The sequence below is a fragment of the Myotis davidii genome, unplaced genomic scaffold (genome assembly GCF_000327345.1).
Source record: "Myotis davidii unplaced genomic scaffold, ASM32734v1 scaffold174, whole genome shotgun sequence".
NCBI lineage: Eukaryota > Metazoa > Chordata > Mammalia > Chiroptera > Vespertilionidae > Myotis > Myotis davidii.
In genome coordinates this window covers 4,326,576-4,353,050 of record NW_006289087.1, presented here as the reverse complement: position 1 = coordinate 4,353,050, position 26,475 = coordinate 4,326,576, and the positions used below count along the sequence as shown (strand labels likewise).

Genomic DNA, 26,475 nt, shown 5'->3' with positions numbered 1-26,475 from the left:
TTCCTTTCATTTTCTGCTATTCAGTGCTTAGATGGCATACTGCTCCTTCCTACGGAGGGTCTTAGCGTTGGCCTTATGCTGTATCTGAGATGCTCTTGCCACCATCCTGTAGATTTGAGTTCACACCATTCCACAACCTCCCGTGGGACGCCCGGTGTGTGTCCGTCCTGTTGTAAGCATTAAGTGGACAAATGGCTCGGTGGATAAAACGCAGAATGAACCTTGCAGAGCTTGTATTCCAGCGAAGTTACTCCTGAACTCCTTAACTGGGTCATTTCTGAAGGCCGTAAACTCTGGCAGCACCACACATCTCCTTTTTGCTGTGGTTACATGTCTTTCACATACATGTATATGATTATTGGACTAATGTCTGTTTCCAACACTGAACTTACACTCCAGGAGGACAGGGGTTCTTTCTCCCCTCACCTTCCCATCACTGCCTCTAGCAGTGAACACAGTGCCTGACACATGAATAGGTATTCAATAGGTGTTTTTTGAATTGATGTCTTACTGAATTGATTGATTAAAAAAATTAAAGTTGTTACCGTTTAAGTTTCCTCTTCAGGATAGTATAGGGTGTCCCAAAATTCACGCAAGAAGTAATTTTGATAGAAAACACAGGTTTATAATTAAAAATTGAAAATTTTTTATTGATTCATAAAGTATACAGTATAGGGTTATGTATGGAATAGCACATCGGGTAAATGGTCTCCACGGCTTTGCTGGCACATACGCAAAACCGTGGTCTTCATTGGTCTTCATTGTCCCTGCTCCTGGGCCATCATTGGTACTTGGTAATGCTTATCACATTGAAGGGATTGAAATCAAAGGGCAACAGATATTAGAATCTGATTCAATAAACCAAGTAAAATTAGGCTTTTATTTTTTTGTTGTTGTTAATGCTCACGCAAAATTCAAATCTTGCGTGAATTTGGGGACACCCTATATAAGATGGGCTATATTCACTTTTTTAATGGATATACACATACATTTATTCTTGCATGAATTTTGGTGATATTTTAGCCTTGGAACATATAATCATTATTTTAGGTCATGTAAACATGTTCTCAAAATTAAATTCTGATTTCTTGAGTTTAAAACTACAAACATGCTGAATACCCCTTTTGAAGGATTTTATTATTTTAACCAAGAAAATAGTTTTAGATTGTTCCAACTATAAAAGTTTATAAGCACGTTAGGGATTAACTATTTTTAAGAGTAAAGATAAGAAATGGCTATTTAAAGTCAGAAAAAAATAGAATTTTTATTTAGAAAAATTTATTTACTTCATTTATTTGTTCCTATTATAACCTTTAAACAAATGAGGAAACTTACAACTCAAGCTTAAATAAAGTCTTTAAAGTGATCAATGGTGAAATTAGGAGTAATCAAAATTATTCCTACCCATTGATGCCTGATCAGTTCATATTGATAAATCAGTTTCTGCAGTTACTTTTATGTATGGAGATTTTTTTTTTATTCCTTGTTCCATCCTCTGTATGACATGAAAGTTTTAGACAGTTTTTAAATACACCGTATTGTCAAAATGTTTTATTTTAATACAGATTTTTTTTTTATTCATCAGGTGATTCTGGACAAGGATTAAGAAAGTGGATCAAGCAGGTTTTAAATCAAGATTTAACATTCCAACACATAAAAATTATTTATCCAACAGCTCCTGCCAGGTAAGTAGTAATTGATCTCAATGCTCAGAATAGCTCTTTGGCACACAACATACATATATAGATGTACTGGCTACACATTCTTTAAGCTTAATTCTGTATTTTAAGTTGGGATACCTTTTTTAAAAGACTTTATTTACTTGGTAATTACTCTGTCGGGCCAAGTTTTGAGAGGTGAGTGATTTATTCCCTCTTTGTAAAGCATTCTCTGGAGCTCTTATCTTAAACTTTGTCGCAAGCATGGCCTACAGGACTCCACTTCTTCTGGCCCTGCAGATTGCTCCCTGCAGCTGAGATATCACCAGACCTGCAGCTGCTGTGTGCAGGAGCCCAGCCACCCCTTCCCCATTGGTGCACTTCCTACCAGTCTCCTTGCAGTCTCCACTTTCCGTCCTTGGTTATCAGTGTTCTCTCCAGAGAATCTTTAGCTGAATTTTCATGGTGGTTCTTCTGTATTTTAATTGTATTTCCGGTTTGATCCTGGGAGAGTGTCAGAGTAGCTTCCACTTCCTCTACTGCCATTTTGGAATATCCTAAGTTGTTTTATTAGGTACTGAAGAATGGGTATTAAAATCTCCAATTATGATTATAGATTAGCCTGTTCCTTCCCTTAGTTCTTTCTCTAGGTATGTTTTTAAGTGATATTATTAGGTGTGTGCCTGTGTGGGATTATTGTCTTCCTCATTAATAGCTACTTTTATATTGTAAAATGGGAATTTTTATCCCTACTAATACCTGGACATGGCATGTACTTTGTTTAATAATAATATAGTGTATATCTGCCTTCCTACGTTATACTGTTTTTCCATCCTTTTGCTTTCCTTTGAGGAGTGTTACACAGTATGTATCTCTTTGTCTTTTTACCTTGAACCTATCTATATCATTATATTTAATGTGGGTTTCTTATAGACAATATTTATTTGGACTTTATTTTTTTTCTTTAACCAATCTAAATAGTCTCTGTCTTCTAAGTATTTGTTTAGACCATTTGCATTTAATGTAACTATGAATATGTTTGCATTTAAGTCTGGTTTTTTTCTGCTTTTCTCTTTCCATTTTCTTTTTTTATTATTTGAATTTTTTTAAAACTCCATGTTCATTTATCTATTCTTAATTTTTTCTTTATTGCTTAAGGAGTATAAGATATTTATCAAAGCTTTTACCTATTTAGTGTTGTTTTTTTAATCACTTTACATGAAATATAGAGACCTTACAGCCATACAGGATCCTTTATCCGCCCCTCTTTATGTTATACTTGTGATATGTATATCATCTGCAAACTGAAAACTCTATCAAGCAAGGTTATGATATTTGCTTTCAACAGTGACACATTCTTGAAAGAATTTAAAGAGGAGAACAGTAGCATTTTATATTTACCCCGTTGTGGTCTATTAAAGCATATCAGTATGTTCTGATTAAATTGTGAAGTGCCATTTCCCTATAAGGTATTCCTTTCCTCAGTCTTACTTAATAGGTGGTTTTAATCGGCTCAGTTAGGGGCATATTAAGTAAAAATCAGCAATTAGCTTATTGTGTTGATTTAAATGGAAAATATTGCTTCATTTTTCATTATGTTAATTTGGACTCTATTTAACTAAAGTGCTCAATAAATATTTTTATTTCTGTGACATACTTTAATTGTATTTGTAATTAGAGGTTTTCTTGGTTTGAGTCTATTATTAGAATTTCCATTTAAAAAATAATAACAATTTTTAACAAGGCATTAATAATTTATATGATGATATGTAGTTTCTCTTGGTGTTTTAAAAAAATTTTAAGTTTTGCATAGTGCTTCTACTTTTTGATTCACTGTTTTTTTACATGAATTGCATGTTTATATTTTTCATTAAACATGTTTTCCAAAACAGTGTTAGGCACTTTTGATTAAGGTCCAAAACAGCTATTTTGAAGAAATAGTTTTACTTGTTTGGTAAGTAAACAGCATATTTAAATACTTATTAGTATGTAAAAACTTCTTTTCTTAGAAACATGTTCTTTTTTAAAAAAATATATTTTATTAATATTTTACAGAGAGGAAGGGAGAGGAATAGAGAGTCAGAAACATCGATGAGAGAGAAACATCGATCAGCTGCCTCCTGCACACTCCCCACTGGGGATGTGCCCGCAACCAAGGTACATGCCCTTGACCGGAATCGAACCTGGGACCCTTCAGTCCGCAGGCCGACGCTCTATCACTGAGCCAAACCGGTTAGGGCGCATGTTCTTTTTTGAAAAAGCAACAAAAGAAAAATTTGACCTTTTCCTAGAAATTAGAATATGGATTTTAGAAGAATTAAAGGGAAAAGAAATTCAGAGCAAAATAAAAGTTTTAGATATTTTCTTATTTTTAGTTGACACAAATTATCCAAGTGACATGAATGATTATTGACATCCATTATTCAACAAATACTTGTTCTTGGCACTGGGGATATCCCTGTAGGAAAGAAAGTCCCCACTCTTAGGGAACTCATACAGAAATAGAAAAAAAGAGAAATTAAGTATATTAATTTCAAATAGTGATACATTCTGTACACTTAAGTAGGATAATGGGATAGGGAGATTATATGTCTGCATTATAGGGTGGAAGGGAGATACACTGTAAATTGTAGGGTCAAAGAAGGTTCCCCTGCGGAAGTGACAGTTTGGTTGAGCCTGCCAGGCAGGGATGTGGCAAAGAGCATTCCAGCTAATGGAAGATCAGGAACGGGCTGTCCTGTTTGAAGGAAAGCAGGAGGGGAATGTGGACACTGGGAAAGCACCGTGAAATGAGGATAGAGAGGAAAACTGAGTCAGATGACATTATCTTAAAGGTTATGAATGAACTTTTGATGTTACGACTTTTAGGGAACGCTGATCAAAACAGAACTTGGTATCGGGCTGAATGTCAGCTCTTTTTTTGTTGCTGTTAACTTTGGGCATTTTATTCCAGCTTAATATTTTGCCAGTGTGTAATAGTTTGATGGATTGATTGATTTAGGAGCCACACAGATGTTCTGTGCCTAACATATTTATTTATTGTGGTAATGTCTGAGCTCTTTTATACCAGCTAATAAAGTGATTTATTTGAGGAAGGTAAATGAATATAACATATGTACCAGTTTGTTAGCTGTTTTAAAAAACAATCTTACTTTTATGCTTTATGTAACAGTTATTCTAACATCTTAAGAGAATTATTCTTGATTACGTTTTCACAACAGAAAAGTTCTAAAGTATTCCTTGCCTCAGTAAATTTTACCATTATCTTCTTTGAACAGAATTTTAATTTTCTTAGATAATAGAACCCAAAGCAACCATATTAGTAAAACTTACATTGGCATTTCACCTCCATGGAGCATCAATCCCTAATTAAGTAAGGCACTGTCAGAGACAAAAAGTTAAATGAGTGTCATTTTTTCTATTAATGGCTGAGTTCCCAGAATGATTCATATCTTAGCCTATGATATCATCCTTACTTAAGTGCTTAGGCAGACAAATAAACACTTAGAGAAAGAGCAGAATAAAATGAAAAGGGAAGTAGAAATAATTCAAGCGAATAACCGTCGAATTCACTTTTAAAGTGAGTGATATGTTCAGTTTTCATTCAGAAGATCACTGTGGTTTTCAAGACAAATTGAATCCAGTCTGGAATTTCATTTTGTCTGGCAGTGACGTTAATACGAGGTGGAAAGTACCTGCCTTCATCTTCAGAGAACTTGAAGAAAGTTAATCCTGGGAAAGGGATCCTGGGATGTGAGAGGCTTGAATGTTTTCGATCTTCTCTCCCCTTCCGATTCCACTTGATTTACCTCTCTTGAACAGAGGCTTCTGAGGTCAGGAGGGCTGCAGGAGTGTGAGAAAATTTAGGCTCCATTGGAGCCCAGTATGAGCCAGTGCAGGGATTGATCTCTGCACCACTGAGAGCCTGGGACCGAGGCAGAAGGACCCTTAGATGAGGATCAGAACGGGCCAGTCCTGGGAGAAACTAGTCTGCAAAAATCTCCCCTCTCAGACCTATGTCATAAAATGCAAATCCCCAGGCAATCATGCAAGATTCATTAAAATCCCACAAGGATTTTTTTAAGGAGAATTATTTTTAATTATTTTAAAATTGACTAAATATTTGATAATTTTTTTAGGTGGGTAAAGAAGAATGGATGCCTGAGAATAGGCAGGACAAGTCAGGTGCTGATGGTAGGAGAGGGGCTCTACATTACCCGCTCAGAGCATACTGGGAAACCACTGAAATGTAGTCAGTAGGACTCTAATGCAGTGTAGGTAGGTAGAGCAGTAGAACAGCAACAACAAGAATGGAGCCTTCTCAATTCGTGTTTTCACCTGAATCTCAGAACACAAAAAAATGATTTGAGTAACTATTTTCTTGGTTTTCCCAAGGATAGTATGGAACTAGCACCATTCTAGATGCATTAGAGAGAAACCATTTATTATACGTTGTGTATGTATTAAGCATCAGAGCTTAATTCTCTCATAGAACCTGGGTGAGAGAGACTAGCTAACTCAGAACTGTAGAATTAAATAAATAGCAAAGATGGAATTTTGCCTCTGTGAGAGAAGGTGTTAGTTTTTTTCTTTAATAGTTGTACCTATAGTCCCAATTGACTATCCATATAAAAGATTAACTTGAACCCTTAGTCATTTTATGCACACATATATTCCAGAAAAATTCAAGACTTAAATGTAAAAATGAAAACAATCAAAAGAAAATCTTGTATTCCATATGTTCCACTCTCCCCGACCTTCCCTTTGAGATTCCACAGTCTGTTCCATGCTTCTGTGTCTCTGGATCTATTTTATTCATCAGTTTATTTTATTCACTAGATTCCACATATAAGTGAGATCGTATGATATTTGTCTTTCTCTGACTGGCTTATGTTACTTAGCATAATACCCTCCAGGTCCCTCCATGCTGTCTCAGAGGGTAAGAGATCCTTTTTTACTGCTGCATAGTATTCCGTGGTGTAAATGTACCAAAGCTTTTTTATCCACTCATTTACTGATGGGCACTTGGGCTATTTCCAGATCTCAGCTATTGTAAATTGTGCTGCTAGGAACATAGAGGAGCATACATTCTTTCTGATTGGTGTTTTGGGTTTCTTAGGATATATTCCTAGAAGTGGGATCACTGGGTCAAATGGCAGTTCCAGAGTTAATTTTTTGAGGAAAATCCATATTGCTTTCCATAGTGGCTACACCAGTCTGCACTCCCACCAGCAGTGCATGAGGGTTCCCTTTTCTTCACATCTTTGCCAGCACTTGTCATTTTTTGATTTGTTGATGGTAGCCATTCTGATGAGTATGAGGTGATATCTCATTGTTGTTTTAATTTTCATCTCTCTGATGATTAGTGACTTTGAGCATTTTTTTCATGTCTCTTGGCCATTTTTATGGCCACTTTGGAGAAATGTCTATTTAGGTCCTTTGCCCATTTTTTAATTGGATTGTTCATCTTCCTTTTTTTTAAGTTGTATGAGTTCCTTATATATTTTGGATATTAAACCTTTATCAGATGTATCATTCTCTCATACAGTGGTCTCCCTTTCCATTTTGTTGACGGTTTCTTTTGCTGTGCAAAAGCCTTTTATTTTGATGTAGTCCCATTTGTTTATTTTCTCCTTAGTTTCCTTTGCCCTAGGTCAGTGGTCGGCAAACTCATTAGTCAACAGAGCCAAATATCAACAGTACAACGATTGAAATTTCTTTCGAGAGCCAAATTTTTTAAACTTAAACTCTATAGGTAGGTTTTGTATATGGTGTAACTTGGTGGTCTAGTTTCAATTCTCTGCATCTATCTGTCCAATTTTCCCAGCAACATTTATTGAAGAGGCTGTCTTAACTCCATTGTATGTTTTTCTTCCTTTGTCAAATATTAATTGAGTGTAATGGCTTGGGGCCGCTTTATGGGGTCTCTGTTTTGTTCCATCGATTTATTACCTATCCTTGTGCCAATACAATGCTATTTTGATTACAGTAGCTTTGTATCCACTCATCTACTGATGGGCACTTGGGCTGTTTCCAGGTCTCAGCTATGGTAAATTATGCTGGTAGGAACATAGAGGTACATACATTCTTTCTGATTGGTGTTTTGGGTTTCTTGATATCTGGTATTATGTCCAACTTTGTTCTTCTTTCTCAAGATTGCTGCAGCCATTTGGGTCTCTATAGGTTCCATATAAATTTTTGGAGTATTTGTTCTAGATTGTGAAATATGCTGGTATTTTATATATTTAAGTGTCAACAATAAAGCACTCTTCTAAATCACTAAACACTTAAAAGCACAGTAGCAACAAACAAATGATATGACCAGGTAATTCCATATGTGTGGTGTTCTAGAAGAGGCAGCACTGATCTGTAGGGAGAAAATCCCCAGTGGTTGCTGGGAAGGGAATGCGAATCGCTTGCCAAGAGACACGCAGGGGTTTTCTGAGAAAAGGGAATGTTCTGTATCATTGTGGCAATGGTGGTTACATTGTCAAGTCTTTGAACTATATACTTAAAATGTGTACTTTTATATCTTTAAATTATTCCTCAATAAAGTTGATTTTAAAACGATAGTTGATACCGTTCAGAGGTAGCATTTTAAAGGGTGTTAGCACCGATTGCTGTTAGGGCTGTGGGCAAAAGGCTATTATCTTTTCCTGTTGAAAGGTTAACTTAGAGCAGCGGTTCTCAACCTGTGGGTCACGACCCCTTTGGCAGTCGAACGACCCTTTCATAGGGGTCGCCTAAGACCATCCTGCATATCAGATATTTATATTACAATTCATAACAGTAGCAACGTTACAGTGATGAAGTAGCAACGAAAATAGTTTTGTGGTTGGGTCACAACATGAGGAGGAACTGTATTTAAAGGGCCAGAAGGTTGAGAACCACTGACTTAGAGCCTTTACGGAAATTACTTTAAAACACCTTTTAAGATAAAAATTATACCTTTCAATCCAGCAAACCTGTTTTTGGACTCTTTCATAGGAATAAAAGTTCCAGTAGATAAAAACACAAATACAAATATATTTAATGTAGCATTCTTAGTGGCTAAAACCTGAGTACCAAATAAATGCCAGTTAGTAGGGGAATGGTTGACTACACTGTGGACCATCTTTATCATAAGATACTAGAGGCCCAGTGCACGAATTCATGCACAGGTGGGATCCCTCGGTCTGGTCAGTGATCGGGGCCAATCGGGGCCACCTCGCCCAGTCCCTATCAGGGCCGATCAGGGCCTGCCGGCCAGGGGGAGGGACCGCAGGAGGTTGGCTGTGGGAGCACACTGACAACCAGGGAGCAGCTCCTGCGTTAAGCGTATGCCCCCTGTGGTCAGTGCACATCATAGCTACTGACTGGTCGTCTGGTCATAATGGTTGCTTAGGCTTTGCATACATAGATTACATAACCATTTAAAATGATGGGGTACAACTATATGAGGTGGAAAGATTTCCATCAGGTAAAGAGAAAAGGCACACAAGAAAACCAAATAGGCTATTTAATTTTTGAAAAGCAATAGTGCTCTAAAAAGTGTCCTGACAAGATGCTTATTTTAATGTACATACAAGAAAAACATTCAAGTATATATTTTAGATAATAAAAATGGTTTACCTAGTGCAGGGCTGGGGAATGTCCAGCCCATGGGCTGTGTACGGTCCACAAAATCATTTGGTCTGGGCCTGACAAGGCATTAGAGGTGAGTTAATTAAATATTTGATGAAATATAGCAGGCTAATTTTTTTCAAGAAAAATGATTTTAAATATAATTTACATGCAGTAAACAATAATTCAAGAAAAATGATTTTAAATATGTTACATGCAATAAACAATATTTCAAGAAAAACTATTTTGAATATAATAATATTACATGCAATAAACATTAATATTTCAAGAAAAAAAGATTTTAAATATAATATTACCAAAACTGTACTAACATAGTATATCACAAAAGTTGTAGGAAATATTAAAAAACTTCAAATAACAGGATTACTTCTATTATATTCTAAAATATTTCTTTTCTCTGGCTCTGTTTTTGTTCATCACTTTATGTTGTTCATTATATTCCATTCATGTGTTGATGATAGCCATTCTGACAGGTGTGAGATGGTACCTCATTGTTTTGATTTGCATCTCTTGGATGATTAGTGACTTTGAGCATGTTTTCATATGTCTTCTGTATGTCCTCTTCCTCAGAGTGCCTAGTAGGTCCTTTGCCCATTTTTTGATTGGACTGTTTATCTTCCTTTTGTTGAGTTGCATGAGTTCCCTGTACATGTTGGAGATTAAACCCTTATCGGAGATAACATTGGCAAATATGTTCTCCCATACAGTGGGCTTTCTTGTTTGTTGATGGTTTCTTTTGCTGTGCACAAGCTTTTTATTTTGATGTAGTCCCATTTGTTTATTTTTCTCCTTAGTTTCCATTGCCCTGGTGTCTGTATTTCTAAAGATATTGCTATAACATATGTCTAATATTTTGCTGCCTATGGATTCTTATAAGATTTTTATGATTCCCTATCTTATTTTTAAGTCCTTTATCCATTTTGAGTTTATTTTTGTGTATGGTGTAAGTGGTGATCTAGTTTCATTTTTTTTGCAAGAATCTGTCCCATTTTCCCAACACCATTTATTGAAGAGACTGTCTTGACTGCATTGTGTGCTCTTGTCTCCTTTGTCAAATATTAATTGAGCATAATGGCTTGGTCGATTTTTGGGGTCTCTGTTCGGTTTCATTGATCTATATATCTGTTCTTGTGCCAGTACCAGGCAGTTTTGAGGACAGTGGTTTTGTAATACCACTGGTATTGTGATCCTTCCAACTTTGTTCTTTCTCAGGATGGCTACAGCTATTTAGGGTCTTTTTTTATTCCTTATGAATTTTTGGAGAGTTAGTTCTAGGTCTGTGAAATATTCTTTTAGTATCTTAATGGGGATTGCATTGAATCTATAAATTGCTTTGGGTAGGGTAGTATAGACATTTTAATGATGTTGATTCTACCAATCCATGAACATGGTATATACTTCCATTTGTTTATGTCTTCCTCTATCTCTTTTTTCAGTGTCCTGTAGTTTTCCGAGTACAGGTCTTTTTACATCCTTAGTTTAGTTTATTCCCAGGTATCTTAATTTTTTTTGGTGCAATGATAAATTGGATTTTTTTTTTAGTTTCTCTTTCTATGAGTTCATTATCTCTATATATAAAAGCCTAAACGACTGGTCATTATGACATGCACTGACCACCAGGAGGCAGATTTTCAATGCAGGAGCTGCCCCCTGGTGGTCAGTGCACTCCCACAGTGGGAGTGCCGCTCAGCTGACTGATGGGCACCAGACACCAGGCTCACTGCTGGCAAGCTCCCCTGAGGCAGCAGGAGCCTCTCCCGTCTCCGTGGCAGCGCGCTACCAAGCAGCAGCAGTAGACGCAGAGGGGCTGGGATGAGTGGGAGCGGCAAGAAGCCACAGGCCAGGCTGAGGAACCCCACGGTGCGCGAATCCGTGCACCAGTTCTCTAGTTGGTGTATAAAAAAGCCATAGATTTCTGAGTGTTAATTTTGTAACCTGCTACACTGCCGAATTCATTTAGTAAGTCTAGTAGTTTTTTGATGGAGTCTTTGGTGTTTTCTATGACAGGCTAATTTTTAAGTTGATCATTTTATATGGCCCTCGAATGATGTTATAAATATACAAATGGCCCTTGGCAGAAAAACCTAGTGTGAAGGGCAAGGTGTCGGGGGAGTGAGAGTGGTGAAGAGAAATGGTGCAAAAAATAAGATTTATATGAAAAACATCAAAGATACACACACACACACACACACAGATTTATTTATATATATATATATATATAAAATATCATGTATCGTCATTAAACAGAAAATGTTAGGTTTTAATATACTGTCTTTTAGGGATATTCAAAATATACATTCCAGTTTTGTTTTGTTTAATGTTGTGGAGTGTTTTTTAAATAAATTTTTATTGATTTCAGAGAGGAAGGGAGAAGGAGAGAGAGATAGAAACATCAATGATGAGAGAGAATCATTGATCAGCTGCCTCCTGCATGCCCCACACTGGTGATCAAGCCCACAACCTGGGCATGTGCGCTGACCAGGAATTGAGCCTCAACCTCCTGGCTCATAGGTCGATGCTCAACCACTGAGCCACACCAGATGGGCAAGATATACATTCAAGTTTTAGAAAGCATGTTGCAAAGTCATGTTTATAACAAGGTTCTATTTTAGTAAATAAAAGACCCTGTGTAGATGAATTCTTATTTCCAGATTTCTTTCAATTTGTCTGAGAAACTTTCCAAATGTCTTCCTCTTGATTTCCTGGCTCCCAAAGTGGATGCCCATGTATTTTGGAATCGTCTGATCAATACAGAAAAATGATGGTGTCACTCTCCTGCCCCTTTCAGTCCTACCCATTGGTCTAAAACAGGGGTGGGCAAACTTTTTGACTCGAGGGCCACAATGGGTTCTTAAACTGGACCGAAGGGCCGGAACAAAAGCATGGATGGAGTGTTTGTGTGAACTAATATAAATTCAAAGTAAACATCGTTACATAAAAGGGTACGGTGGTTTTGTTTAGTTTTATTCATTTCAAATGGGCCGGATGCGGCCCGCGGGCCGTAGTTTGCCCACGGCTGGTCTAAAAGCTCGGATGCTTCCCAAGGCAGATCTGCACAGATTGAGGATCCTTTTGATGGATAAGAGAATGAGAATTCAATATTTATAGCTCCCTGGGTCGCTGAGGTTCCACTGGGTTTCACTAGAGAAGATGAAGGGAAGCACCACCAGGGTTCAGCTGGTGTCGCATCCTCCAGTGCTTTGCTCTGGTCTACATTTCACCCTGTCTCACTGATTCTGGAGTGAGAGTATACAGCTAACCAAAATGGGCCAGGGAGTAGATGTGGGAAGAATTCTGCATCTGTGGCCATCACTGGTTTACATTCCTTTCGCATCGTGATGGGTACCTTTGGCACTTTAACTTCATTCAGAGTATGAATATCCTATAAATGGGTTAAGATTCACTAGTACTGGAACCATCCCAACTTTACAAAAATGTAAAGAATTTTATAAGAGTAACCGTGTTCAACAAGGCACCAATTCAGAGCATCTTATTACATAAAATGTCTTATAAGTCCAACAAAGCACCCAGCTTGAGACTCAAATTATTAGCTCACCTTTGATACTTGAGTGCTGCAAATTAAACAACTTTTAAAAGCACTTCACTGAATTATTTTTCACTCTTGGGGTATTGAATTTTTTGCATGGACAACATTCAGTTAGCTGTGTATACTAAAATACTGATTCTTACATTAAAGGGGAAAAATAATGCAGAAAATTTTAAAAACATAGTAGACCTGATGAATCATTTTTAAATACTGAGCAAAAAATATACACATACTATGTACATATATAATATATATATGTTTTATATATATATAAAAATTCAATTTTTGTAAGGAATTTTGGAGAATTTATGAATCTTAAAGATGGAGAAACTAAACATGTACTGGTATTAGTAAATGTTAATGGAATTGATATACGTATAGGTGAGCTAATGCCATATACATGGGGGTGCTCTTAATAGGAATTTTTCAATTTATAAAACTTGGAGGAAATTGAAATGATTTATTCAAAACACTAGAAATTAAAAAATCTACTTTAGATTTTAGAAATTAAAAAATCTACCTTAATGTCATCCCCTTTTTCTTTTCTTTGGTTTTAAACAGACCCTATACTCCTATGAAAGGAGGAATCTCCAACGTGTGGTTCGACAGGTTTAAAATATCTAACGACTGCCCAGAGCACCTTGAGTCCATCGATGTGATGTGTCAGGTGCTCACAGACTTGATTAATGATGAAGTAAAAAGTGGCATCAAGAAGAATAGAATATTAATAGGTAAGACCTTCAAATGTTGGTAATTTAATTTTTTTCCTTTTGTTTAAATTCTTTACGTTGAACTTCACTTGGAATATTATTTAGAAGCACTTATATATCATTTGACCTGTTTATAGTTTCAAATAAACTATGTACTAAGGGTTTCAAATATATTAGAATTATAAACAATAACTCATGAAACTTTAATTCCCTTTCATTTTAATAATAACAGTTTGAGAGCCCCGTGTTTAATTTTAATTAGATTATTCATTTCAGTTTTTAAAATAATTTATTTTAATTAGATTAAGTTTTAATATATGTTTAAATTACTGTTGCCATGATTAAGATAAAGTACACAGTCAAAATATAACATCAAATTTACGAAGTTAATTAACTCTTCAGAGTTAGTATCACAGGAATAAGGTATTTATAAACTTTTGTTAACTAACTTGAGCAACCTCTATTCTCACGGGGCTATAATGTGCCTTTACATAAACTCTTTATTCTGCTTAATGCCCTTTTTTCGGTAATCATCAAATACATAAACTATAATATCTCTATTTTTATAATACATACAAAAATGAGGTTGGATGTTTACAGTAAGATCACCTTTTATGGGCCTCTGTTTTCTCATCTGTATTTAACTCTGAGTTTCTATGTATCATATTTAACAACTGTGTTTAACTCTAATAGAGATAAATATGTGGCGTTGTGGGAGTGCTGGGTAGAGCACAGGAAGGGCACCCAACTCCGTCTAGGTCCGTGGTCGGCAAGCTCATCAGTCAACAGAGCCAAACATCAACAGTACAACGATCGAAACTTCTTTTCAGAGCCACATTTTTAAAACTTAAACTATATAGGTAGGCACATTGTTCTTAACTTAATTAGGATACTCCTAAGGCGTAGGAAGAGCCACACTCAAGGGGCCAAAGAGCCGCATGTGGCTCACGAGCCACAGTTTGCCGACCACGGGTCTAGGTCATTAGGCAACATACTTACAGGACAGAATTAAAAATGTGTGCATGTATGACCGATTCCATCATACTCAGTTGTTTACCAAATATTTTCTAAGTTCCTCCTGTATGCAGGCAATGTGTCAGATGCTCAAAGGGACACATAGCTAAATAAAACAGGAGCTATCTCATAATGATTTACAACCTGGAAGAGCCCATGAGGTACTTACAATGACAACTGTAAATAAAGCAGCCAATGACAAGTGCCCTACAGCCCAATAACTGCCTGCTCCTCAAGAGTGATCACACATATTCATTACTAGAGTTCCAGTGCACGAATTCGTGTACCAGTGGGGTCCCTCGGCCTAGCCTGCGGGATTGGTCCAGAACCGGCTCTCTGACATCCGCTGAGAGGTCCCGGATTGTGAGAGGGTGCAGGCCAGGCCAAGGGACCCTACCGTTGCACGATCAGGGCCGGGGAAGGACCACAGGAGGGCTCCAGGGCATGTCTGGCCTATTTGGACCCCAGCAGCAAGCTAACCTACCAGTCGGAGTGTCTGCCCCCTGGTTGTCAATGCACGTCATAGCAAGCAGTTGAACGACTTTAGCATATCATTAGCATATTACACTTTGATTGGTTGAACGGACAACCAGACACTTAGTATATTAGGCTTTTATTATATAGGATTATTTCCCAGGATTCATTGCCATTCCTGGCACAGAGCAGGTGCCTAGGAAAATTATCACAAGTGGAATGACCTAATCAGTGAATTGTTGACTTCAGTAATTAAGTACCACTGGGATTCAGAAGAGATCATAGGTGTTTGAGGCTGAGAAGTCTAGTGGGAAGGCAGCTAGGGTATTGGAGATTTTGAGATGTACAGATAAAATTTTATTCATAGTGTGCAGGGATAGGTACAGAGAAGTATATGAACAGTACATACAAGCAGAAAAAGAAGTGCTTGTTTGGACATTACATGTTAGCATAAAGTTTGTTGTTTGAATGGAAAATTAGCTGTTGACTCTGGTAGTTGGACTAGGAGGCTGAAGAGCCCGTTAGTGACAAAAACGGGTTCCAGTCTAAGTCTATCGCTGCCTATTTGGGTTCTGTTGTCTCAACGGTAAAGGGGGTCAACAGAGCCAAATATCAACAGTACAACGATTGAAATTTCTTTTGAGAGCCAAGTTTTTTAAACTTAAACTATATAGGTAGGTACATTGTTATTAACTTAATTAGGGTACTCCTAAGGCTGAGGAAGAGCCACACTCAAGGAGCCAAAGAACCACATGTAGCTCGCGAGCTGCAGTTTGCCGACCATGGAAGTAGGGGCCCTGTGCACGAATTCATACACCTTGAAAGGAACTGTGGGCTGCAAGGCTGTGGTAGGCACAGGGCGGGTTTCGGCCCATCCTCCATGCCCCCTTCCGCTGCAGCCCCCAGTTCCTGTCTGCCAGCAGCCGGCTCCCGCCACTCCTACGCACTGATGGTGTTGGCCCCGCTCACACCTACTGAAGGTGTGGAGCAATTAGGGCTGGCAGCTGCCAGCCCCGATCGCTCCTCAGGAGCAGGAGAAGGTGGAGAAGCCCTCAGAGGCAATCGGGGCTGACAGCCACACTTGCATCTGCTGATGGCGCCAGGCATCAGCAGCGGGTGGTCAGCTCTGGCGCCTGCTGTGGGTACAAGTGGGGTCAGCACTGGCAGTGGGTGCAAGCAGTGGCTCTGGCGCCGGCAGCAGGTGTAAGAGGCAGCTGCTGCCCCAATCGCCCCTCAGGAGCAGGGGGAGGCGGAGAAGCCCTGAGGGGCAATCGGGGCTGGCAGCCGCCACTCACACCCACTGACGGTGCCTAGCAATCGGGGCTGGCAGTGGGTGCAAATGGTGGCTCTGGCGCCAGCAGCGGATGTGAGCGCCAGATGGGACCATGGTGCAGAAGCAAAGAATTTTCAGTAACCACCAGAGGCTCACCGGCACCCTGCCTTGGTCTGGTGCCCCCCACTCACCTGCTCCACCATCCTGCCACGGCCAAAGCCTGCCATGTTTCCCACACGCCCCCTGGTGGTCAGCGCACGTCATAGTGACTGGTTGTTCGGTTATTCTGCCATTCAGTCTATTTGCATATTAGCCTTTTATTATATAGGATAATTGGTGAGAGATGATTGAAAAAGGTGTTTGAGTCATATAATTAATTGCAATTAATTTAGGAAAATTAATCTGGCAGGAGGGGTAAGTGATGAGATGTGAAGTTGCATGTAGAAACCTCAGTTACTGAATTTATATGGTAATGCGGTCCTGAAGAAATGTGATGAGTGGGAAAAGGAAAGATTAGGATAAGAAATTGCTTTAAAATAAAATCATACAATCTTCATTCATAAAAAAGTAGAAAATATTCTAATTAGTACTCTTAATTTACATGTTAATAAGGTGTAAGTGCTATTCTTAACATTTTAATGAAGGATTCAATAGGAATTCAAATAAAAAATGCTTTGATATTCTGACCAATTTTATTAAACACACATCAGAATGATGGTAGGTCACTTTAAAAAATGAATTATGAGAGAAAAAACTAGGAAATTATGATTGAAAATGAAAAAATAGAGGTAATAGGTACACAAACTGTCCTTATTGCTTTTGTTCAATATGTGATAAAATTTCCAGCTTAATATCACACAACATACACTCTGTGGTTATAATTGCAACCAGTGTAACTTTTAAACAAAACTAGTCTCTATATTTGAGTAGGTGGGAGCCCATTTTTTCTCCGGGGTTTTATTTTGATTAGTGGCATTTTATTAAACTTAGTGTTTTAAGAACAATTTTTTATAGTATGTGATATCCAACCTTCTCTTTGTCAAGTAAAAAATGGTACTTCTCATACTAAATTCAGTCTCCAATTGTTAACTAAAAATTTGCTTAAGCCCTGGAGTACTAAAAAAACCCCAAAAAACTATCAAAAATGTTACAGGCTAATGAGGGAGATACAGAAGTCAAGTGTTCTAATACGATACAAGTGTTATTGTAAAAATGTGTTCAAGGTGCAGGGTGAGCAGTGAGGAAAGAAGTATTGAACCTTTAAGGGAGTTAAGAACTGCTTCTTAGGAGAGATGATTCCAACTGAGTTACAAAGAATGAGTCAGAATATGACTGATAAACAGGAGGGAAACATTCATGAAAGAAAGCGAGAGGCATGTCAGACTCTCTGGAAATACTAGTTTGGTGCACGCCCCGACCCCTAGGGATTTTGAATTATATGCAGAGAGTGACATGAAGAGTGTGCATTTTAGAAAGATTGTGCTTAACAACACCATGGAGGGCGGCGAGTGTGAAGCCAGGAGAATAGCAAGAAGGCAGATGTGTGGAGCCACTCGAGCAGTGGTTCTCAACCTTCCTAATGCCGCGACCCTTTAGTACAGTTCCTCATGTTGTGGGGACCCCCGACCATAAAATTATTTTCGTTGCTACTTCATCACTGTAATTTTGCTACTGTTATGAGTTGTAGTGTAAATATCTGATATGCAGGATGTATTTTCATTGTTACAAATTGAACATAATGAAAGCATGGTGAATAATCACAAAAACAATATGTAATTATCTATGTGTTTTCCGATGGTCTTAGGCGACCCCTGTGAAAGGGTCGTTTGACCCCCAAAGGGGTCGCGACCCACAGGTTGAGAACCGCTGCACTAGAGGGGTGAGAGACGAATGCATGCGCTGTGTCAGGTTTTGGAAACAAGGATTATTAGGAGGATACGTAAGGCCAGTCGACTGCAGGTGTTAGTAGTGAAAATACACTCTTTGTTTTTAGTTTTAATCAATGGAAATATATTACCTTCCTAGTGGAAAAGATAAACTATGGCCTGATAGAAGAGCTGGGCCAAGGCTCACCACTTAGCTCAGTGTCTGATAAGAGGGATGGATTTTCAGTGCAATGTGCTTCTCGGAGACATTTGTGAGTCCTCGCACTCTACATAAGAAGTGTATTTATTTAATTTCATATATTTATACCAAACGTGATTCTACAAAAGGTATAAGAAAAGGGGAAGCACAGGCAATAAAATAGTGACTTTTGAATTTTGTTCTCAATGTTGGCAACATAGTCATAAATAAAACCTGGGACAAGTCCTGTATTCTGAGAAAATTATTAATGATATTACATTATCCTAGGGGTGGGGAACCGTCTTTCTGCCAAGGGCCATTTGGATATTTACAACATAATTCTCAGGCCATACAAAAGTATCAATTTAAAAATGATCCCACTATATTTGGTCAAACATTTGATTAACTCAGCCCTAATGCCTTGGCAGGGCCAGACCAATTGATTTTGAGGGCACTACATGGCCCGCGGGCTGGATGTTCCCCACCCCTGCATAATCCGGTCTTCTGGTTTGATTAACAAGGTGAAGTGTCCAGTGTGCAGAATGTAAGTGTATTTCATAGTACAGTCTGCCTCCCTGTTACTGTCTTGAACGCTTCCTTTCCTTCTGATGTGTTCCTATATAATGTGAGAAATCTAAGTGGAAAAGGTGTATCAATTTCCTTGTGTGTACTTTTGTGCTTAGAAAATATATATAGTAGTAATATGACTAAAATAGACAGGTTTAAAATTGCCATTATATATCATAATGTTTCATATTTAGTATTTAAATTATACAGGTTGTTTTCATATATCTCTCTTGGGCCTTGTAATAGGTTGAGTAGGAACTTACTCTCATTTCAGTTATGATGAAACTAAACATCCAAGAGGTTGCTGGCTAATGCAAAATAGCATTGGGACTAGAACCCAGACCCATGCACTCAGGCAAGAACTTTGTACAGAATGAGATTCCTTTTTTGGCCACTAGGTGGTGATGATTTGTTATTAAGAGAAAATTGATGTAATTTAGGTTTAACTTTGATCTGGGATGTATAGATCTTGACAAATGCTATGACCAGATTATAAGAATTTTGATAATATGAGCATACTATGAGAATTTTGAAACAGGGAGAAGTGCTTCTGGAATGATACCTAAGTAGAATTCTAAGTATCCATCATGAGGGTAATGGTTAAGGGAGTTTTGGTCTGTTAATACAGATGAATATTATGTAACCATTAAATACTATGTATACTGTCACATAGGAGACATTTATTAAGTATGCGTTCAATGAATAAAAGTATAATTAGGGAGTTTTGTGATTCTTTTGAAAGACTTTCAAATCAGTATTACATGAAAAAGGTATAAAATTATACATATAGAATGTTTAACTATTAACATGAATTTTTTTAAAATGTCAAAATTATGTAGGAGAAGTGAGATTTTAGATATTTATTTTTGTCTGTATGATGGAAACACTTTACATGATGGGTGTATACTAATATATCGATTTTATAAGATTTAAAATAAAAATGAAGGGATAGTTGGAATTACCAAGATGAAGCCTGCCACCAGCATTTCCAGGATCCCTTGTCCTGACTTAATACAAGTATCTTCTGCAGCTCTTTCTTGGAGCTAAAACTTAAGAATGACAGCATCCTACTTGCTTTAACTCATGCATGTCTTAATTAAGCAACTTATGTTTCTTTAACAGCTATTATCAGGATTTTCAAGCAGTGGAATTGCTGTTCTGACAGTTTTGCATAGATGATGATAAATATTTTGGTTATCCTATAAGTTTTGTGTGAGAAAATATACAAATATATATATATATATGTATTCTCAAGTCTTTTGAGACTTTATCACAGTTCAGTCTGAAGCATAACATATAATTAAATAGAAGAATTGTTGAAATTTGGAGGGAAGGCTGATTTTATTACATTTTAAAAATCCTATTCAATTGATAGTAAACTTGAGTTGTAAGTATTTTTTTCTCTGGATTTTGTTTCAGATAGATTAACTTATTTTTCCCAGTACAGTTTTTTTATATATTGTTTCTGTTTTATTTTATTTAAGGAGTTCATAAAAACTAGGTTTATTATTTTTTAACATGTTTTATTCAGCTCGTTAATCTTAAATGTATGTTGAAATGTTAACTCTTGACATTTTAATACTTTGCCAGCAACTATAAATATACATTATAACCATTACCTACAATGAGTTTACTATTTGGTATTTACTTATTGGACAGTATATTTTATATTGCATTTTAGACATTTAGATGGAAATTGAATTCAAATAACTAGTCCTTTGTGTTAAATGTTTTTCTATTCTAAAAAAATACACAAAGTCCCTTTTCATAGCAGTGTCCAATGCTAAAGGTGACTGCATTGTCAGAGATGGCTGGTGAGAAATTGCAGATTACCTCCCAAGAGTATAAATGGGTAAGGGACATACATTACATTTTTAAATAATAAGATTTCAGTCAATACATTTGTCTCCCTTGTAAATTATGAAAATTGAACTTGAGGTTAAATGCTTTCGGGATGCATTTATGTTTGTTTGTAATTACATTTCCCACGGGGAAAAAGTGTTCTGTTTGTGGTGGTTGTTGGGCTACATGTCCTGATGCTGTAAATTTGTCACCTTGCAGAAATATCCTGATGGGAACTGCAATTGACTGTTCATTTATTCACCAAGTATTTATTAAGCACCTACTATGTGCTAGGCACTGTTCTGTGCCTCGGGAGGACACATCAGTGAATAAAATACACAAAAATCCCTGCTCACATGACCCTGATAGTCTAGTGGGGGTTGTCTTCTGCCCTGGACGGTTATAGAGTCAGAGCAGAAATGGCTGCATGTAAAAGGTCTGATAGTAAAGATCTACTTGATAAATTCCACCCAGTAATTCAGTGCTAGGAAAAGTTTCCAGTACAATTTGCTGTGCTTTCTTCTGTTAAGGAGTATTGCCTTGCTACAGGGAAGCAGTTAAATGTCCGGTCTTACCCCTAATTATGCTGCCCCTCCCTTTCTCTTTTGTTCTTTTTGGCCTCTTGGTCTCTCCCCAGCCCTTCTCATCTTCCCTTCATTTTAGAGATGTAATTCTATTAACAATGTGTTTGATAAGCAACTTTGAATTCATTTTGTCAGTAAATGGTGAAAAGGAAAGATAAGAGAAGGAAGTAGAAGGTGAGCATTTGCTAAGATCAGTTTTGTGAACTTTAAAGAAAGGCTAAAAGTATATTCTAAGAGCTATGGAGTCTTATTCCCAAACTGAAGGTAAAGCTCTGTAATTATAATAACTGTAAATTTTGAAAGTCCTTGCTGTTTGAACTTTTACAAGTGCTTATTAAGCATTTATAGAATAGGTTTTAAAATGTGATGGAAACCCTAGCGATCTTCTTGTTCAACTAACTTTACTGGAAATGAAATAATATTGTATACAGTAAGCTCTTCATGTTTTAATGGGACACGGCAAAGATGTTTCAATGCACAGATTTGTAGGTAATGGTGCCCGTGGCTTTTAACATTGTTTGTAATGTGATGCACAAATGCAAAGTTTACATACAATTCTAAGACATTTATGCTCCCCACTCCCCCACCAGGCTTATTCGAGAGCCTCTAATTAGATGTATCTGCATCTGGGAGTGGTTTTGAAAGAGCCTTTCAAGTTGTTCCCATCCATGGGGAGCTGCTGCTACTGGTGAGCCCTTTTATTTCCTTCTGATTCTCTGCTGAAAGCCACAGGTGTAATATGTAGCATACTGCGCCCTTTGTAAAAACCTGAACTTCCCAAAGCTGGTGATCTTCACTCATGGATTTGTATCCTGGGTCCAGAATACTCTTACCAGCCTGCCCCAGATGAAGTAGTTCTACTTTAATAAGTATCAGCACGAAATCTGGGTTTCACAAGTCCTAGCTTTACAGCTGAAATTAGGGGTGCGGCCTTACCCAGGTCATCTGATCTCCTGTGGCTAATGCTCCCTTCATCTCTAAAGGAGATTGCAGTAAATTCAAATGTACAGTCTCTAAGGGCTCAGCTGTATACTTCGTGAATTGAAATAAAGCAGGAAGCTGGAAATTAAGAGCTCTGAATTCTATACCAAAGTATATAGTATATTTTCATATTTCCACAGTGTGCAGCTTACTTTTTGTATTTCTCATGAAATAACTCTGACTCAGGACAGAGAATATCATACCAAGTCTCTCACCTGAGGTTGGGTCACCCTCTCTGATGTGTCTCCATTATGATGTCTCTGTTTCCCCCTCGAACATGAGGTCCATGTATTTTCACACATGTGCTGCCCAAGGGAGCGCTAGGTTTGTGTATATTAATCTGGGTACTTCAATGTGCAGCACAGTGCTTGGCACGTAAAAGACAATAAGGTTTGTCAAATGAGTACATTGTTTTTTAAACTTGTTTAACGTTTGTGTGTGTGTATATGTATGTGTATGAAATATATATATATATACCATCGTCAGGGAGTTTTCAAAATAATATTGTAATCCAAAAATGTTTTAACTAGCTCACCCAGTCTTTTGAGTGTCTTTCCTAGTTCAGCGGTCACTAAGCATCTATTGGTGGCAGGCACTAGAGCAGTGATGGCGAACCTATGACTCGCGTGTCAGAGGTGACACGCGAACTCATTTCTTTGGTTGATTTTTCTTTGTTAAATGGCATTTAAAATATATAAAATAAATATCAAAAATATAAGTCTTTGTTTTACTATCATTGCAAATATCAAAAAATTTCTATATGTGACACAGCACCAGAATTAAGTTAGGGTGTTTCAAAATGCTGACACACCGAGCTCGAAAGGTTCGCCATCACTGCACTAGAGGTATAGCTTCTAACTTGGCAAAAGATGCATGTGATTAATTCTAGTGGCACTGTGAGGACTTACAAGTATTAAATAATGCACTATGACTCATATTTTGAATTATAAATCTTTTTACTTGAACATGATTGCTTTATACAATTCCAGCTTTTTTTTATTATTATTAAATATCCTTCCCAGTGATGACATGGACGGGACTCATAGCTGGTCTTTATCTGTGAGAATTGAAGTAGACTAAATTAGTGCCACATCTTTAAAGGTCTGTCTTCATTTGCTTTTATAAAATCTGCGGAAGACGGGCACAGATGGATCTTGTTGTGAAGTATTGTTGCACGTGTTCTGTTCTGAGCGTGAACTCTTGCTTCTCCTAGGAGGCTTTTCCATGGGAGGGTGCATGGCGATGCATGTGGCGTATAGGAATCACCAAGATGTGGCGGGAGTGTTTGCTCTTTCCAGTTTCCTGAATAAAACCTCTGCTGTTTACCAGGTAAGTTCCAGCTTTAAAAATAAAAACAACAGGAAAATACATGAAATATTTACACGTTGAAACTAAAACAATTAACATGGTGATAGGCCAAGTTAGTCATATGGTTTATTCCAGTCAGTAATTAACCAAATGTCCTGTACGAAGAATATGGTTAAGCCAGGTGTCAAAGGGGAAGGATATAAACAATGCATCGATGGTACATGTGGACCCTTCCTGTACAGCAGTGGTTCTCAACCTTCCTGATGCCGCGACCCCTTAATACAGTTCCTCATGTTGTGGGGACCCCCAACCATAAAATTATTTTCGTTGCTACTTCATAACTGTAATTTTGCTACTGTTATGAATTAGAATGTAAATATCTGATAGGCAGTATGTATTTTCATTGTTACAAATTGAACATAATTAAAGCATAGTGATTAATCACAAAAACAGTATGTAATTATATATGTGTGTTCCGATGGTCTTAGGCGACCCCTGTGAAAGGGTCGTTTGACCCCCAAAGGGGTCGCGACCCACAGGTTGAGAAACGCTGCTATACAGGGTTTCCCAAAAAATGTGTACACACTTTGAATAATTATATAGGCAGTGTTTATTAAAATACATTTCATTTTCAAAATTGAGCTATCGTCTAGTAAAGCGAGTATACATTTTTGGGGGACACCCTAGATCAGGGGTCCTCAAACTACGGCCTGCGGGCCACATGCAAATACAAATATTCCCGTTTTGTTTTTTTACTTCAAAATAAGATATGTGCAGTGTGCATAGGAATTTGTGCATAGTTTTTTTAAGTATAGTCCGGCCCTCCAACGGTCTGAGGGACAGTGAACTGGCCCCCTGTTTAAAAAGTTTGAGGACCCCTGCCCTAGATGATTCTAGCTGTTTGCTTATTTCATGAACAGAATCAAAATGACCTACTGCATTGCTGACAGCTGTTTCACAGCAGCGTCCCCTTATGACTGTGGTAGTGTTGCAGCTTTATTACCAACAGCAGAAATGGCAGATGGAGAAATGAGAACTAGAACGTATTTTTCCCCTTGATTGCCTCCCTCTCCAAAGAGGTCTGTCTTCCTAAGTCTCCTGGGAAATGCGTGGACCGTGTCTGAGACAGTCCTCTGTGGAGTAAATGCAGGTCACACACAACAGAGCCCAGTGCCAGGCCCACCGGTGGGTACCTGGGACAGCACAGTCTCCTTTTTCCCTTTCAATATTGGAATTTTCCACGCTTTCTCTGAATTACAAGAATGCTGTCCTTTAACCTCTCCACGGGTCCGTCCTCTCCTCTAGGCGCTGCAGAAGCGGGCTGGGGCGCTCCCCGAGCTGTTCCAGTGCCACGGGACTGCTGACGAGCTCGTCCTTCATTCTTGGGGGGAAGAGACAAACTCGGCCTTACAGTCTCTGGGGGTGAGCACCAAGTTCCACAGCTTCCCGGGGCTTTTTCACGAGCTAAGCACAGGGGAGCTAGAGAAACTGAGGGCGTGGATTCTTGCCAAGCTGCCAGGAGAAATCGAGGGGCACAAGGAGTAAGTCCGACTCACTTGTTGCCCTGGCTGTTGTGGCTCAGTGGTTAAGCATCGACCCACGACCCAGGTTGAGGTTCGACTCTGGTCAGGGCACATGCCCAGGTTGTGGGCTTCATCCCCAGGAAGGGGCGTGCAGGAGGCAGCCGATCGATGATTCTCTCTCATCAATAAAAACATGTTTTAAAAAAGGATTGAGTTGTTAACACATGTCATGCCTTCATGAAAAGTGAATTTTACTGCCAAATTTTGTGGTTAATGATAATTAAAATATTAATAAATATCAACAGTTTACCAACTTGTTATTGTAATGCCTAGCACCATAGAGAATAGTATAATGTTATTATGGCAAACATTAATTTAGACAAATATATATTATTTTTAGTCATTTTTTGTAAATATAGTGTATCCCCCCAAAATGTATACGCACTTTACCAGCTGATTTCTATTACATTTTGAAAATGAAATGTGTTTTAATAACCACTGCCTTTATTCAAAGTGTGTATACATTTTGGGGGGACATCTTGTATTTATAGACCTTTTAAGTAAATATTAAAAGTTTCTAAAGTATTGAAAATAGTTTAAGGGCAATAAGGAAATATGAAAAGACCTAACATGGTATTATTTATCTTTCCTATTACTTTCTTTAAATTACCTTTCCAGAGAGACTCATGTCTGTGTAGTTTTTGACAGAATAACCTTTATTCCAAGTTTACAAAGTGGCTGCACAGGGTCTCCCTTGACCATCACAAGAGCTTGGTAAAGCAGACTGAGTAGCTGTCACTGGTCTTTGGCAGTAGGGGTAGGAGGATGAAAGACTTCCCCGAACCCTCCTGAGTCTCAGCGGAGCTCTCCGTTAGAAGCCGCTGCTCTAGTCCTGGAGGCCCAGGTACGCTCCATCTTTTCTATTTTATCCATCTAGTCGGTGTATCACATGGTGCATCCTCCTGATGACATTTCACAGTTTTATGTGCCCACTTGTAATCTGCATACATTTTTTGATTATATATCTTATCAAATCCTTTGCCCATTTTTATTAGGCTGCTTGTCTGGATGCTCTGTAAGAGATTTTCCATACATGCCAGGCACCAACTATTTTGGGGGGAAACGAATCCTTGGTTAGATGTTTTACAAAATTTAGTCTATGGCTTGCATTTTTTTTCTTGCCAGTGTAATCCAAAGAACAAAAGCTTATTAATATTTTAATTTATATTATGTGCTTTTAATGTCATGGTTAAGAAAGCCAAGGTCACTAAGATTTGTCTCCTATATTTTCTCCTGGAAGTTTTATA

At 37.9% G+C, this 26,475-nt stretch overlaps 1 protein-coding gene across 1 annotated transcript; it reads left to right on the top strand.

Annotated features, from left to right (window-relative positions):
- The first annotated feature begins 20 nt into the window (after nucleotides 1–20).
- On the top strand, nucleotides 21–25,262 carry LYPLAL1 (lysophospholipase like 1). The gene is made up of 5 exons (XM_015562374.1): nucleotides 21–154; nucleotides 1,586–1,685; nucleotides 13,390–13,559; nucleotides 23,551–23,666; nucleotides 24,951–25,262. Exons 1-5 carry the CDS (start codon nucleotides 76–78, stop codon nucleotides 25,188–25,190), a joined length of 705 nt encoding a protein of 234 aa, XP_015417860.1. The 5' UTR covers nucleotides 21–75; the 3' UTR covers nucleotides 25,191–25,262.
- The last annotated feature ends 1,213 nt before the right edge of the window (nucleotides 25,263–26,475 follow it).